Source organism: Dioscorea cayenensis, chromosome 14, assembly GCF_009730915.1.
Source record: "Dioscorea cayenensis subsp. rotundata cultivar TDr96_F1 chromosome 14, TDr96_F1_v2_PseudoChromosome.rev07_lg8_w22 25.fasta, whole genome shotgun sequence".
Classification (NCBI taxonomy): Eukaryota; Viridiplantae; Streptophyta; class Magnoliopsida; order Dioscoreales; family Dioscoreaceae; genus Dioscorea; species Dioscorea cayenensis.
Genome location: NC_052484.1, coordinates 2,801,834 through 2,817,729, shown reverse-complemented (window position 1 = coordinate 2,817,729; position 15,896 = coordinate 2,801,834). Strand labels below are relative to the sequence as shown.

Here is a 15,896-nt window from a genome sequence, read left to right as displayed (position 1 = left end):
TGAGAAGTACATTTGATGATAATTAAAAACTAATTAAGATTAACTATAATTTTGCAAGTACATTGAACAATCAAACAATATGACTAATTATTTATTATTTTATTGAACCAATCGTCATGGTTTACCCACTTTTATTTTAAAAAAAAAAACTATCGTCATTGTGTAAATCATATAACTTTATTTTTGATAAAATCTTATAAAAATGAAGCAATTAGTATTTATTTTTATTCCTTTTCACTCTTGTGGAACAAAATCATTAAAAAAGAAAATTATGTTTATTAATTACTATTTTAAAAAAATAAATACTCTTAAAATTTCTTTTTTTTAAAAAAAAGAAAAATTCCTTAATTTAAATGATTTTAAACTTGGGAAATATAATAAAATTAATAAAATTCCCTCTAAGTCCAAGTTTTACACAATTAAAAAATTTGGGTTTAATAAATGACAAAACAAAAACATAAATTTAAGCTGATTTATTTTATTTTATTTTTGTTGCCATATTTTTTTTCCTCTCCTTCCAGAAAATTTTGAATAATTTAAAAATATTAATTACTAAAGACAAAGTTGAGAAGGAAAAAAATTCCAACTAACACTTGAACTTTTTTTGAAAAAATCAAGTCACTATTAATTAAATTAGAAAACTATATATATATATATATATAATTAATCCCTCTTATTCATCCCCACTTGTATATAATCCAAATGTGAAATTTTAAAAAAAAATGAATGGTATTCGCATAAACCCGTGAAAAATCATAATATTACATACACATCTTTAACAAAATTTTAGTTTTAAAATTATTATTATTATGGATCAAAATTATAGATATTTCAAAATATCTAAATTTTTTTTGTATAATACCCGAATTGGTCCCTCTATTTTTCTCTCTTCCCTTTTGGTCCATCTACTCAGAAATGCTCCCACGTAATCTCTCTACTCTTAAAAATAACTTTTCTTAGTCCCTTCTACTCTAAAATAAGCCAATTATTGGTTATATTTTCAAAAGTAAGAGGACTAGATGAGAAAAAATTAAAGGTAAAGGGAGTAAATTTGGTCATTTTCAAGAGCAGAGGGATTAGTGGGGCACATTTCTGAGTAGAGGGATCAAAAAGAAAGAGAGATAAAAATAAAAGGACCAATTCGGATATTATACTAAATTTTTTCTTTAAGTTGGTTAATGTTAAAAACTATATAAGAATCTCAAATTTTCTTTTTCAAGAGTACCTACTAAATGAATGAAGAAATTTTACAAGAGTACATAATTAACTAAGAAGAAAATAAATGTTAAATTACTATTATTATTATTATTATTATTATTATCATTTTATTAAACTTCCATTAAGAGTTTGCAAGTTGAAGACTATGATAAGAAAGTGTACACATTTAAATTCAAAGACATCACAAATATGAACTCTTCTCTGAGTTCATAAATTTTTTATGTTTAATTTGGTAAAAAATCCAAACTAAAAAAATATGCTACGCGTTTCAACTCGTTTTTCTTCAGGTTCTTATTTTCAATAATAAATTTCAAAATAAAAAAAAAGTAATTCAAAATTCAATGCTCAATTTATTCTAAAAAACTAAAATAATAACAAAAATGGTCTGACAAGTTTAGATCAAGACATGAAACTTTCTTAGCAATTCCTGCCTCATTTTCCTTCTGCTTTTAACAATAAACATTGAGTTATGGCATTAAAAAAATTCCGGAGTTCCGACAAATAATTAACATATTTTCGATAACAATCATTTTCGACAAAACTTTCAGCACAATGCACCCGAAAAGAAGGTACATGTTTTTCTCCATCAAACATGCGTCGCCAACATAACAAGTGATCAATAACATAATTTTCGATGTAACCTCCAGGGATTAGAAACACAAACCAGAATTTCATTTGTCTGTATGATCGATATCGGGTTTATATAATCTAAAAGTCGAAACATGAGTAAATAGTTTGATCAGTTTCGGAGATTGAATTCCGCTACACGGTTCAGTCTTTATGCTCAGAAACTTTTCATGGATGAACCATGTTGAAGTGGAACCTCGATAACTGCTGAGGAATGGTCGAAATAACCGGGCCATATCTCTGCGATCGACATTAGAACACGATGAATTTTAGGCTTGACGTATATTTCGAGTTCATGTCAAATGCTCTGTCAAACAATAAAATAAATTTTCTTTTCTGGAGTTGTTATGGTTTGACTGATCAAAGAACATGCATTCAAGTTTTGTTTTCTTTGGATGCATGTTTCTAAATGAATTGAAAAAGTAAACAGCATTAAAAAAAGATGCAAACATTATGGATATCCATTTGAAGTCAGCAACAATTAGATGTCAATGAAAGGATAAATAAAAATATAATAAATCAAGAAAGGGGGTCTGAATGTCCAAAAGAGGATAAGTACAAAAGAGAAGAAAATAAGATTTGAGTATGACGAGATATTGGCACATTTGATGTCCTATAGCTTGAGGATTGTTTAATTGTTTTTATGCTATGAAAACTCTTTTGACACTGATTATGAATGTAAAGAAAGATACTTACAAGGAAGGAAATAGATGAGAATGGAAATAAATAGGTACCTGAACATTGTCGTACAGTTCGAATAGTGGAACAGCAAGTAGTTTCAAGTTTTTGGGTACAGCGAAGTACTCCCTTTCAGACAGATGAACAAGGAATAGCTTCTTGCATTCCTGAGAATAGAAGTTAGCTAAATGTTTAAAAAGGTAAAGATTAAAGACCAAATTGTGGAATATGCTTATAAAGAATTTTACCTTAGGCTTGGTGATATGAGGAGGGCAGTATGGGTACATCATTGTTTCAAAATTTGGCCTCCACCAGGTAGCAACACATTCACCAACCTATAAAAGAACAAAAGAATGATGCAACATTAAAATCTGATCGGCATACTGTGTTTTGTTCGCGTAACACTGTATGTTAATTACTAATTGAACTAGTTATTCAAATGGCAAAATGACCACATAGGCAAGCCCATGTACCATTTTAAACAAAGAGGTAAAACCTGATGATAATGATGATGAAACAAAAGAATGATGCAAGATTAAAATTTGATCAGCATAGTGTGCTTTGATCACGTGACACAGCATCTTAATCACTAATTGAACAGTTATTCAAATGGCAAAATGACCACATCGGCAAGCCATCGCTGAACAGTTATTCAAATGGCAACATGACTGCATCGGCAAGCCCATGCATCATCTTAAACAAAGAGGTGGAACCTGATGATGGTGATAAAATTGAAATCTTCAACTAAAATTAGATTGAACTACTCGTGAACATGTTTTCAGAAGAAAAAAAAAAGAGTTTTCTTCTGTTTGATGATCAAAGGAACAATAAACAAGGCTATTCAAGGTCATGGATCCATCCATCTGATTTAGATGAAGTCATTAAAGTGGTACAACATTACAACATGGGGGACGACCACAACAGAGGCAAGTATCAAACAAAATGGAAGGGTTCATATAGAAGGGTTTAAAAATTGAAATATTATGATCACAATTTTGTTTGTAATTCAGGCCAGTGAGGCTGTGGTAAGAGTACAAGCACAAATAAATTTTGGTTTCCATCCATTGCAAGTTAATATGAAGGCCCTCTGTTTTGCCAACCCCAGAGTTGATGGCATTGCAACATGGCAAGAATTAGCTAGGAAAATGGCATGCGATCTGATTCAAGCCATGCATTTAATGCTTATACTCTAGAATGTATATTATGAAGAGTTAGGCAAACAGTTTTACAGAGCTCCAAAATCATTTCCAGTGTTAATATACATCCCAAAAGAAAAACATTTATCAACATAGACAGTGTCTCCCAAATGTATTTTCACATACAAAAGACAAGGTAGCTCTAAGAATTACCTGCCAATTTGGTTGATGCGAAGGCATATTTGCAGCCAGTTTGCTAGAGAGTTTACGTTTTAAGCCCTCAACTTCTAAAAAAATCAAGATCCAAGTGAGGCATCAACATCATGAAAATAATACAAGATGAAGTAGCACTTCAACCAGAAATAAATTACTATGGCAAAGATTATCAACCTACCATTCTCTCCGGGCTTCAAGCGTCCGCCAGGAAGTTTGCAAAATGTATTTCCAATTTGTAGCAGAAGTATATGGGGATGATTATGTTCTTGCACCTGCAGGTTACCACAATTTAGACTGATTTGTCATGGCAGAAAAAATAATAATAAAAGGTTACCACTTTAACCTGGGAAAAAAAAAAATTTGTTGTCATACAATCGTAATGCAAATCTCATATACTAAGTAATCCAAAATAAATCATCCACCGGGTCTGCACAACATAGAATGATTAAAACTATAATATAAAAATGCAATCACCAAGAATAACTGCCTGCAAATTATTTTAAGACCAATAACTGCAGATTATCCGGTCATGGGGGTGATCCCACACCAGAGGGTCAAGCGCAAACTGGAGCCACAGGTCTCCCTCGTCGGGCATGGCCCTGCACAAAAGGGTTGGGTGCAACCTAGAACAACAGATCTTTGATGCTGGGTGAGAGGGGTCATTGCAACCTAACGGATCAGTTGCACTAGTGCATAGCGCAACCCCCACAAGTCAGTTCCAGCCAAAAGTCTGCTTGCAGTGGCCAGGCGCAACCTCTAGTGTTTGGTGTGCTCGATCAGAGAAGAACATAGGAAGGGGATTGCAGTGTAATTTCCATGGCCAACTAATGGAGTTAACACTGGTCTGGTCTTAAAAGAACTTGTTTGAAAAAATTAAGGGCTTCTAAGGAAAGCATCAAAATTGTTGTACTTATTGGGAAAGTGAAACTGCTTCAAAGTATTCTGTTACTTTCTTCTTTATTTTATTTGTGTAGAATATATGCGTGAGAAAATGGGTTAGAGCTTTAAAACATTTCACAATTAAACTATTCCCACTTCAGGAATACACGGTTTGAAAGGATATTAGTAGGAATGGACAGTAGTCTATATTTGCTTTTTTTTCTTTATTGTGCTTTAATTTCTGATTGCTTTAATAACTTAAAAATTTCTAGATAACAACCACATTAACGAGATGATTCATTAACCAAAGAACCCGAGGAAATGCCTACCAATAATCATACTCGCAAGATCTTCATTATGATGAATCTCATCTTCAATGAATATCAAAGAACCACATACACCAATATGCTCTCACCATGTGTTATCATTTACTTCAAATTATTTATGTGGTGATTGAAGACACTAATATATGGCGGTGAAAAGTGTGATGGTATTATTGAGGTAGCAGTACCAAGCGCAGGTTACCCATCATGTGAACATGGTTCATTTTGCGCCTGAACAGACAGCAGTGAAGAAGCTTAATTGTTCATATATTGGTTTATTGAATTATTATTTTTCTATAAAATTTCTTCAGATTATCAACAAAATTAAAATACTTTTTTAGGTGAAATCATTATATTCTTTCTAAATATAATAGGACAACATTAGATCAAACTTTGTCTAGTTACATTCAAATCTTTTGAGCATTCCTGTCCCTCATATCTGATTTATGTTTTCCAACCTCATGCTTCAGATCATACCAACAACACGTCACACATGTGCTAGTGCAAGTCTTTTTAGTGCTTATAAATTTGTTGATGCTAACAGAAATGTTGATTTGAGAATTAAAATATGTTCAAATTATCACTATCGCTCTTCAAATAATTCATCTAAAAACAAGAGCAGTAGCCCAAAAGAAGCCATAAGAAATTTATTCATGATATTTCTGTGTTTTTCAGGCTTCTATCTGTGTCCTGAGGTATGTTCAAGGGAATCTTACCTCAATTTTTCACTTTGAATATCCATAGATCTAGCAGCCAACAAAGAAACCTCATAACTTGACTAGAATTGGTCTATGAAGATATTGAAGAAGAATAGGGTATAAGTATAACCCAATGAAAACAGGCTGTATTTGCCACCAGAATCAGGGACTAATCTCAAGTTTGGGTATTTTTTCAAAATCAGTCAAAGATGCCATGTTATTTAGTGTGTTTACACCTACTTTCTTTATAGAAAGAAAGATACACCAATGGCTCCTCAAAATGCAAATGATCATCATCTATGTAAATAGATCTTCACTATAGTACCAATCCAAAACCTTTGACAAAAAGAATTAATAAAGATAAAATTGCCAATAAATTTACCTTGTATCAGAAGGCTGAATCTTGGAAATCAACATAAACCACAAAACAAAAATTCTTTGGCAGGTTCAAACTTCCATTGTGGTTCTTAATGCTCGGGTTTGAATAAAATCTCCTAGTGAGGTAAATCTAAGATGATTATCATATATACCAAAAACACATCAGCTAGTTTAGAAGTTAATAAAGATATCAGGACTTCCTCACACAATGTAAGCCTAAACCAAAACTTTTTCAATCTAATCCAGTCAATGATGAAAATTTCCATCAAAATGATATATAGTCAACAATTGCATGTCATAAATCTTGACCCTTAGGACACTAAAAAAATTGTATGCTATCACAAAAACCAGCTAATAAATTTCGAGACTCACAAAAATTTTAAAATCCCATTGCATCATCACTCAAGTGTTAGAAATAAAATCTCATAATCCTAAAGACTCTAAATGGAGACAGATGATTTCAGGGCCAAACTTATCTATCACTGTTGTCCCAGCTAAAGGAAAAAAATAAAATAAAATAACAAACTGCCCCACTGCAATCATGCTGATTTTGGGATAAGGGGATAACAAAAGGTAACTAGTTAAAATTGGGCACTCAAATTAAATTAAGAAGATTTATGGAATAGGAATAGCTCAACGTAATTGACTGCAGAATTCAACAAAGATCGAGGGGGCTGAAAAAAGTCTCAAATGTGCAGCACAATCTCCACAACGGCCGTGTGATTTTGTTATTGGGAAGAGATTATGTAATTAAACTGACAAATGGTGATCATGATGATGACTACTACGATGATGATTGCACAATAATAGTGTTGACAAAACAAAAAAAAAAAGTGGTCACCATGGTTTCTATGTGCATAATTCTTCAAAAACCTTACAAGATTAACAAGATCAGCATCAGTTCTGCTTCGATTACACTGTTCTCTGTGTTTTTGAGCGCAAACTATTGTAATCTAAGTACTAATTTCCCAATTTTCACTCTCACTAAAAAGACCACATTTTGAATTCAGATCCAAATTTCATTCAAGAAAACTACTTTATATATCAACCCTCAAAAAAGATAGGATCAATTAAAACAACAATCCATTTAGGTTGGAGAGTCTCATCAACTAGAAATTTCATCAACAATAATCTACAAATAACATCTTACTCAATCACCAAGAAAAATTAAATTAAATAACACAAAAGAAAAAAAAAAAAAAACTTTTACCAAAAGAATTGCTTCAACACTCGTCCGCATTCCTTCTTTCATATAACTGCCATTCAAAACAATAAAAAAAAATTAGAAAACAAAACCCTAAAAAGCAAACATCTTCCAGCAACTTCAAGAACAAGCAGCCGGCTTTAGAAACCAAAACCCTAAAACCAAAACAAACGAATAAAACAAGAACAAGAAAGAGAGAATTGAAGATGATGATTTCTAGGGTTCCGAGAGAGAAGAATACTTGACTTTCATGCGGGCGAGGCGATCGGCAACAGAGGTGTCCTTCTCCATCTTGGGCTCCTTCGTTCCGAAGGTGTAGTTCGCAAGAGGGTAGACGTTCACCGCCGGCGAGGTCCCCATCGTCGTCGCGGCCGCCGGTGATCACCGTCTAGAGCTTTTGCGGGTTGAGCTGGTGGAGTGGAATGCTGGAGTCCGATGAGAAGTTCCGAAATTTATCGGATGCGGATCCCAATCCGGATCCCACAAGATCCGGATCCGTTTGGCCCTAATGGGTAATGACCTCCTCCTTATCGGATTTTGGATGTAAAAATGCAAGAAACCTAATTGCCTTAATTGTTGTCATGTGTATTAAAATTTGCAAAAAAATAAAAAATAAAAAATAAATACTAAATAGTTCTTGTATATTTTCATTTTTGATCATATAATCCCTCTATTTTGTTCATTTGCTTTTTTTTTAAACAAATGCAACAAACAAAATTAGAGTATGTATTACAATAAAAGACATACGAACAATTGAAAAATTGATTATACGACCATATGTTCTCATCGATGATATAAAAATTGGATTACAAACCTGCTCTCATATTAAACACCTTTTAGCAATACTATGTGGATGCATTTTGAACTTTGACAATAAAAATCTCACAAATCAAACTTTACACAACATGTACGTACGAAAGGGTTTTTGTTTTTTTCATTTATTTTTTTAATCATTATTTTTCAAAGTTGTTTCCTATGTGGTTCCATGCAATTAATATTTTGATAAAATACTGAAAATAAAAACTGATTTGGATAAAATTTTTAAAATTTTAAAAGTTAAAAAATGATGTAGCAAAATTTAATTGTATGGGGATAGTGGGATACCACATCAAGTATCACTTTTCATAAAATCCCTCCTACCATGAAACCGAGTTCATGGATCATTTCTCTTTCATTACTTCCCTCCAAAAATTAGAATTTTAGTTACAATTTTGCTATTAAAATATCTTATATTAAATGATTTTTTTTTTTAAAAAAAAAGAAATTATTCAAAAGTTAATAATTAAAAAACTTATAAGGGCTTTTTGCTCTACCAACCTTATTAAACTATATTATTGTTTAAATAACCCTAGGACCATCACATCTAGGGGTGTAATCGATCGAGTTCGAGCCGAGCAGTAGCGAGCTCCAGCTCAAGCTCGACTGAAAATTCGGCACTCTATACTCGGCTCGAGCTCGATCGAGTATTTATTTTATAACTCGAGCTCGACTCGGTACATAAATCGAGCTACTCGAGCTCGCTCGATTAAGCTCGAAAAAGTTGAAAATAACCATAAACATTATGCTCGAGTTCGAGCTCGAAAGTTTTTCCCCTCGATTTTTATCAAATAAATCTAATATTATATATATACATACATGCTCGATTAGGCTCGCGAGCACTCGAGCCAAGTATCATAATACTCGAACTCGGCTCGCTCGACTACTCGAGCTACTCGAGCTCGAGCTCCGCTCGACTGTGACCAAGCCGAGTTCGAGTTTTCACCGAGTCGAGCCTGAGTAGCTCTGCGAGTAGAGGTGTATCATTTACACCCCTAATCACATCAATTTCATTTAGCACCCATGTACTGACTATGCTACTAACTGAGTATTTTAAAATAAAAATTATTGATTTTTTGCATTTTAGCTCCTCCTCTCTTTTATAATTATTTAAATAACTTATTTGTGATTTTTTAATCCAATTTTTTTAAAAAATTGTTATTAAAATGGAAAATATTATTTAAAATTAGAATTATTATTATTATTAAGCTGAGAATTATTAAATGGGACTTATTTTAAATTATTTTCAATTTTTAAATAATTTTTATTTTAATAATTCTTTTGTTAATAATAATAATTCTAATTTCAAATAATATTTTCTATTTTAATAACAGTTTTTTAAAACAAAAATTGGATTACAAAAACCACAAATAAATTATTTAAATAATTAAAAAAAAAGCTACAATGCAAAAAACTAAAAAAAGGGGTATTGACCGGACATTGATGTGATGTCCCAAGGTCATTTTGACAAATAAAATAACCCTAAGATAATTTAGATAATAATATAATGTAACAGGGTTAGCAAGGCAAAAAAAAACCCAACTTATAACCATGAATAGCAAAGCTTCTCTCATTCCTTCTTGACCGGGTCTGTGTGGTGTAAATTGATGACACCCTCTCCACACATCTCATTTCATTTCTCTTATATTTGCACCATTTTCTCCATCCTTCACCTCATTTTTCTTCGGCTTTTCGGCTTTTAATCTACTACTTGCCGAAGAAGACGAAGAATTTTTATTATTATTTTTCATATCAATAAGAAAAATTTAGTCAAGGTTTTATTAAGCTCCTAATTTTTTACCATGTCTTTTTGTGGCACTCAAGATAAATGTAAAGGCATGCGATAAGACGGTGCATTTCATCGACTTGCTCACGGCCGATGGTATTTCCTATCATAAGACTTGCTTCAAATGTAGCCATTGCAAAGGAAATCTCACAGTAAGTTCATTTGTCTAAATTTTTTTCGATTAAGATTAATTTGAGAGTATCGACATATTTTTATGTTCATTTGTAATTTTGCATGTATGCTATCATAAAATAAATAAATAAATGGGGTTTTTATGATTTATACAATTATCGAAAAATAAAAAATTATTATATATAGTCTAGTAAATTGTTTTTATTTACTTGTATATTTTTTATGACCATAAAGTTAAACTATTTATATCTTCGCTCTTTTTGCAAAATAAAAAATAGAAAAAATAAATAATTGTAATTTGTATCTAAATAAATTTGTAGGTTGATTTTCATAAATTAAAGAATATAAATAAATATTTTTTTTTAAAGATATATAAGTAAATATAATTTTTATGAAGATACTTTGATAATCGTCCACTTTTTAAGAGTATGCAAATAATTGTCTCATAAATAAATAACTTGAACTTGTGTAGATATATATACACAGAGAGAGGGCGCGCTCATCAGGACATCTTTAGATTTGACCTCCTATAGTGATTGTTAGATGCATGTACAACATCTAATAGTAATTCACATTTTATAGATTTTAAAAATCTAAGTATGTGCTGATAAAACATATACTTATATGTATATATATTGAAAGTTTGGATGAATGCATTTTACGGAGTATTTTCGCATGTACCGTTACAAAAATTTAAAATAATAAACTCACATCTATATATTTATTTTCAAAACTTTGGATATATGCATGTGTGAGATTTTTACCCTACACCCCGCCCCTCTCTTTTAAATTTCATTTACTTAAAATATTATTTTTTAACTTTGATTTTGATTTCTCGTTCTCCCAATAAAATATAAAATAAAATATAAATATAATTTTATTATTTGTAATTATATATAATTTCTTGAAAATGTCAACAGATGTATAACTATTCTTCAATGGATGGAGTGCTTTATTGCAAGCCTCACTTTGAGCAACTTTTCAAGGAAACAGGCAATTTCACCAAGAACTTTCAAAGTAAGTTTATTATTATTATTATTATTATTATTAATTAATTAATTAATTAATTAAAAATTAATTTTTACATAATCATATGCTTAGTTAGCTTAATTAATTGCATAATTAGTGATTTACATGTTTGTTTGTTCTTTTTGGATTTCAGCTTCTTCAAAGTCAGGGGATAAGCATAATGAACTTGTAATACTTCCTAACTATATGTATTTTTGTGTTAATTTCAAAATTAATTTTTCTTTGTTTTTGTTTATTAATAAATTGATAATAATTTGGTTAATTTTGTGAGAAAATTAGCAGTCAAGGACTCCAAGCAAATTGTCCTCCATGTTTTGTGGAACTCAAGATAAGTGTGCTGCCTGCCACAAAACTGCCTACCCTTTAGAGAAGGTTCATTACTTAATTTCCTCATGCACTTTCACCTTTCATATATATATATATATATTTTTTTTAAGAGGGGTTTTTAAGTCTTTTTTCATACCAAAATTATGATTTTTCATACTTTTTCATATATACATTGGTTGGTGTATGAAAATACTATTTTTGTTCTTTAGTATATTTAAAACTATGATAATGTTTCAAAATTCAATACTTGGTAATTGGTAAAATTAATTAGTTTGTATGTCATATGACTAATTGAATGATTAGCGAAAATGATTAGTTTGTATGCTATATCTAATCAAAAAGAAATGATTATATCATGAGTTGAAAATCAATATAGCATGACTAACAAAAATTACTTTGTTTATGTGTCACTTGTCTGAATGAAATTTGTTGTGTCATAAATTTAATATGTCATTATTTATGAAAATAATTAGTTTTTCTTTTGTCATATGACTACTTAGAATATTATCATGCAGGAAAAATTAATAAAATATATTTTGTGGCTATATATTTAAAAGATTGTCATATCTTAAAACTAAATTATATGTCACATAACTATCAATATGATATGATTATCATGTGTAAGAATGCCATCATAACATGACCTACACCATGAGATTTATCCTAAAAGACAATTAAGGGTCAAAACTAATGCAATTTAATTTTTATAAATTGAAATAAATAAAAACAATTATTTAGGAAGATTAATATAATATAATTAACAAAAATAATTAATTTATATAAATAAGAAAACAATCATTTAGAAAATGTAAGTATTGTTGTATGTGAATGATTCCAGTGCTCAGCAAGCTATGCTCCTGCTTACTCCGAAGATGATTGTGCAAGTCTATGTCTTTTTTATCAGTATAATCATTCATCTTAGTAAAAAAAAAAATTTTGTCTGCTTATAGATCTAATAAATATAGTTGCGAAATAGTGTTGTCATATCGATCTTTCTCCACGGTCTTATCATCGATGTTTTTGTTGTGGTAGCTCACTGTTGAGGGAGAGTCATATCATAAGACATGCTTCAAATGTTCTTATGGAGGATGCATGCTTACAACATCAAACTATGCTGCACTAGATGGAGTTCTCTATTGCAAGCATCACTTTGCTCAACTTTTCATGGAAAAGGGAAGCTATAACCATCTCAAGAAAAGAAGCATGGAGGCTGCTCCTGAACCTCCTCCACCTGAAGAAACCACCCAAGATGAACAAAACACTACTCAAGAACAATCATCTTAAAAAGGTTCATACATACATATATAGTTTTTTCAACATTTCATAGTATTTGTTTCATCAATTACTTGGAAATTAATTGGAGTTTGTGATATTGAAGACCACAAGCTCTTCAAACTATTGTTCTTTCTTGTTGTGTTAACATTCTTTTGACCAAAGATATTGCTTTTTATATCAAGGTGATGGTTTTCATGTTTTAGTTATTTTTTTTTTCTTAAGAAATGAGAAAAAAAAATTTGAAGTTATGGTTAGAAGAATAATTAATTAGATGGTCAATTGAAAAAAATCAAAGGTATTAGGCTTTTATTCATTTGTTAAAGCACACATCAATAAATATGCATAGATACACATCAATATCAATGTTTATTTTTTATGCATCATTGTGAGAAATATCAAAATTGCCACACAAATCACCCAAATAAAAAAGATCAAAGAATCCATCTTGTGAACCCATTTGTCCTTGAGCTTCAAACCCATAAACACATTCACTTTCTCCAAATCCATCAAGGAAATTAGTATCATTTTGTTCTAAGTCCAAAATGCAACTCATTGAAGAAGTATCTCCATTCATTAATGAGCTCTCACCATTCACATTCTCCATTGAAAACCAATCAGCAAAAATAACCTTTGGAATAAAACTACTTTGAGTTGTTATTGTTGTTGTTGTTGTTCCTTCGGAAGAGCTTGAATCCATTGAAGATGATGCCAATGGTTCTATAGTTTGGTTACAAGCGATATTTCGGTTATCGAGTTCTTTCGATTTCGATGCTTCTTGGGAATTCTTAACTCTCTTCTTAAGGTATGAGTTCCAATGATTCTTCACTTCATTATCAGTTCTTCCCGGAAGATGATTTGCTATTTGTGACCACCTAAAATAATCATTCAAGAATAAACTTCATATTTAGACAAAAAATATTTTTAAGACATGTTTGTCTATTTTACCTAGTCATGTTATAATGTTATACATTAGTCACACTAAGTTTGACAATGATATTACATTACAAAAATTTAAACAGCTGTCTTTAAACACTTAAAAGTGGTTCCAATAATATGTTAGGTGAATTTAAGCGGATTTTGACTATCTCAAACATCACCGACACAAAAATTAGTTATTTCTACTAAACTAATATATTCATATCCATATTTACGAATGTAATCAATGTGCATTAATTCTCATCATATTACTTGGGATATAATAAAACCTTTTTGTCATTGTTATTGATATATTCATATCTATATTTTCTAACTTAATACATTGATTTTGATTGTAATTATTAATTCTTAATTATCGCCTTTACCGATTGCTATATTCATAACCATAATTACTAACTTAACTAATACAAGACTTATATTGATATATTTGATTCCAATCAAAATGCTTACTTGTTACCCAACAATGCATGAAGATTAATGACGATTTTCTCCTCCTCAGTAGAAAAAATACCGCGCTTTAAACCTGGTCTCAAGTAATTTATCCATCTCAATCTACAACTTTTTCCATTCCTTTGCAATCCTATAAACCAATCAAACAACATATTAGAATCAAAATGCCAAACTTTTTCCAATCATTGTACATGATAAAATTAATCAAACTCACCGGCTTTCACTGGAACTTCACTCCAACATCCATGGCCATTTCTAAGAATGTAATCCTTCAATCTTTGATCCTCTTCAGGAGACCATAAACCTTTCTTAAAATGATTTTTTGGTTTCTCACAATTCCCACACACCATTGTTCACCAATTAAGACTTCTAATTCCTTAATTGATGATAAGATCTCACAAAAAATGACCACCTTTTAAAGAATTCTTAGTCCTTTGAGAGTAGTTGGTTTTGCAATTAAAAAATTAAGTAAGATATAATAAGGAATTATTGCAACTACTCATAATAATTAGGTGACAATGAAACTAGATGAGGTGTTGTAATTCTTGGACTTTAATTATATTTGCTCATATTGAAATGTCAACTATGTTTATATTTTTTTTTTATTCTTATTGTTTATTAGAATTTTATTAAGTGGCTAATATAGAGTTAATTAAGTTTTTAATGAACATTCAAAAATCATATGAAATCCTTTGGTTTGTACTTTAAAACTCATTGTTTCCCTTTCAGACAACTATGAATCATTTGAAATCTTCTTTTTGATTATAAAAATTTAATTATGAAGACACATTCCATGGAGTGCAAATATAATTAAGTATATATTTCATAATTAAAACAAGACCCAGTTAATGAACTAGTTTTTTTTTTTTTTTATACAAAAACGACAAGCATCGTGTTGCGGTCAAAAAGACAAACGTTTATAGAAGTACACCAGTTGGTGTGGCTTAATGACCCCTAAAAATAAATCATCTTTGATATGCAACCCTAGAGAGAAATGAAAACACTTTATCTTTCACAAAAGATCCATATCAGGGCCATATCAGGGGAGAAAACAGTACTAATAAACAATACTAAATCCTAATCTAGAGTTTGTGAACAATGTTTATAAACATTACTGTGGGAGGAAGGTTTCAAAAGTTCACATTTTTGCTTACGTTGTGGTTTACCATCAAATTTGGCACTTGAACAGTACTATAAATAGTGCTTGAGCCTACAAACACCGGATAAAAATTACTACTACAGTACTACATGTAAGGATTCAACAATGTCCATCTGCCACTCATGTGACTAACCATTACACCAGGCAATGGTTGTCTTATGGCATTTATATAATAAATTATTTTTTTTTGGTAATAGACTTATAGTGTTGTTCCTTGTAAAAAAAAAAGGCTGCCATTAAGAATTTATTTAAAAAAAAAAGTAATATTCCAATTGATTAAAATAAGAATTAAAGAGATTATTTTATATATTTATTTTATTATTTGCATACTTTTTTTAAACAAATTTTTAAAAAGATGTTGATGTATTTGAAAAGCAACATAGTTGAATATTATAATTCATCACCCAACAATAATTAAATAAATATTAAATTGATAAAATAAAAGTAACAAAGTGGACCATGATGCTTGTTAGTAAACAAGAAATGTTTTATGATTGGTTGCAATCTCACTGATTCTGTCTCAATAAAAATAATATAATAAATAAATAATAAAATAAAAATAAAAATAAATAAAAAAAAAGTCATAGTAGTAGGCCAATAAGATGGAAGTCTAAAAGAGAAAAATAAGC

The 15,896-nt window shown here is 30.3% G+C and overlaps 3 protein-coding genes across 3 annotated transcripts; 1 reads left to right on the top strand and 2 right to left on the bottom strand.

Moving 5' to 3' along the window:
- Window positions 1-1,760: 1,760 nt before the first annotated feature.
- On the bottom strand, window positions 1,761-7,798 carry LOC120276464 (pre-mRNA cleavage factor Im 25 kDa subunit 2). The gene is made up of 7 exons (XM_039283216.1): window positions 7,599-7,798; window positions 7,364-7,409; window positions 4,054-4,147; window positions 3,873-3,946; window positions 2,772-2,858; window positions 2,580-2,690; window positions 1,761-2,085 (listed from the first exon to the last, which is right to left on the bottom strand). Exons 1-7 carry the CDS (start codon window positions 7,715-7,717, stop codon window positions 2,014-2,016), a joined length of 603 nt encoding a protein of 200 aa, XP_039139150.1. The 5' UTR covers window positions 7,718-7,798; the 3' UTR covers window positions 1,761-2,013.
- Window positions 7,799-9,975: 2,177 nt separating this feature from the next.
- Window positions 9,976-12,819, top strand: LOC120276328 (LIM domain-containing protein PLIM2b-like). The gene is given in 6 exon segments (XM_039283049.1): window positions 9,976-10,005; window positions 10,007-10,111; window positions 11,012-11,108; window positions 11,254-11,288; window positions 11,403-11,492; window positions 12,480-12,819. Coding segments are annotated over 6 exon segments (609 nt in total). The 3' UTR covers window positions 12,732-12,819.
- Window positions 12,820-13,095: 276 nt separating this feature from the next.
- Window positions 13,096-14,458, bottom strand: LOC120275611 (transcription factor MYB82-like). The gene is made up of 3 exons (XM_039282238.1): window positions 14,323-14,458; window positions 14,109-14,238; window positions 13,096-13,594 (listed from the first exon to the last, which is right to left on the bottom strand). The coding sequence occupies exons 1-3, from the start codon at window positions 14,456-14,458 to the stop codon at window positions 13,096-13,098; spliced, it is 765 nt and encodes a 254-aa protein (XP_039138172.1).
- Between the last annotated feature and the right edge of the window lie 1,438 nt (window positions 14,459-15,896).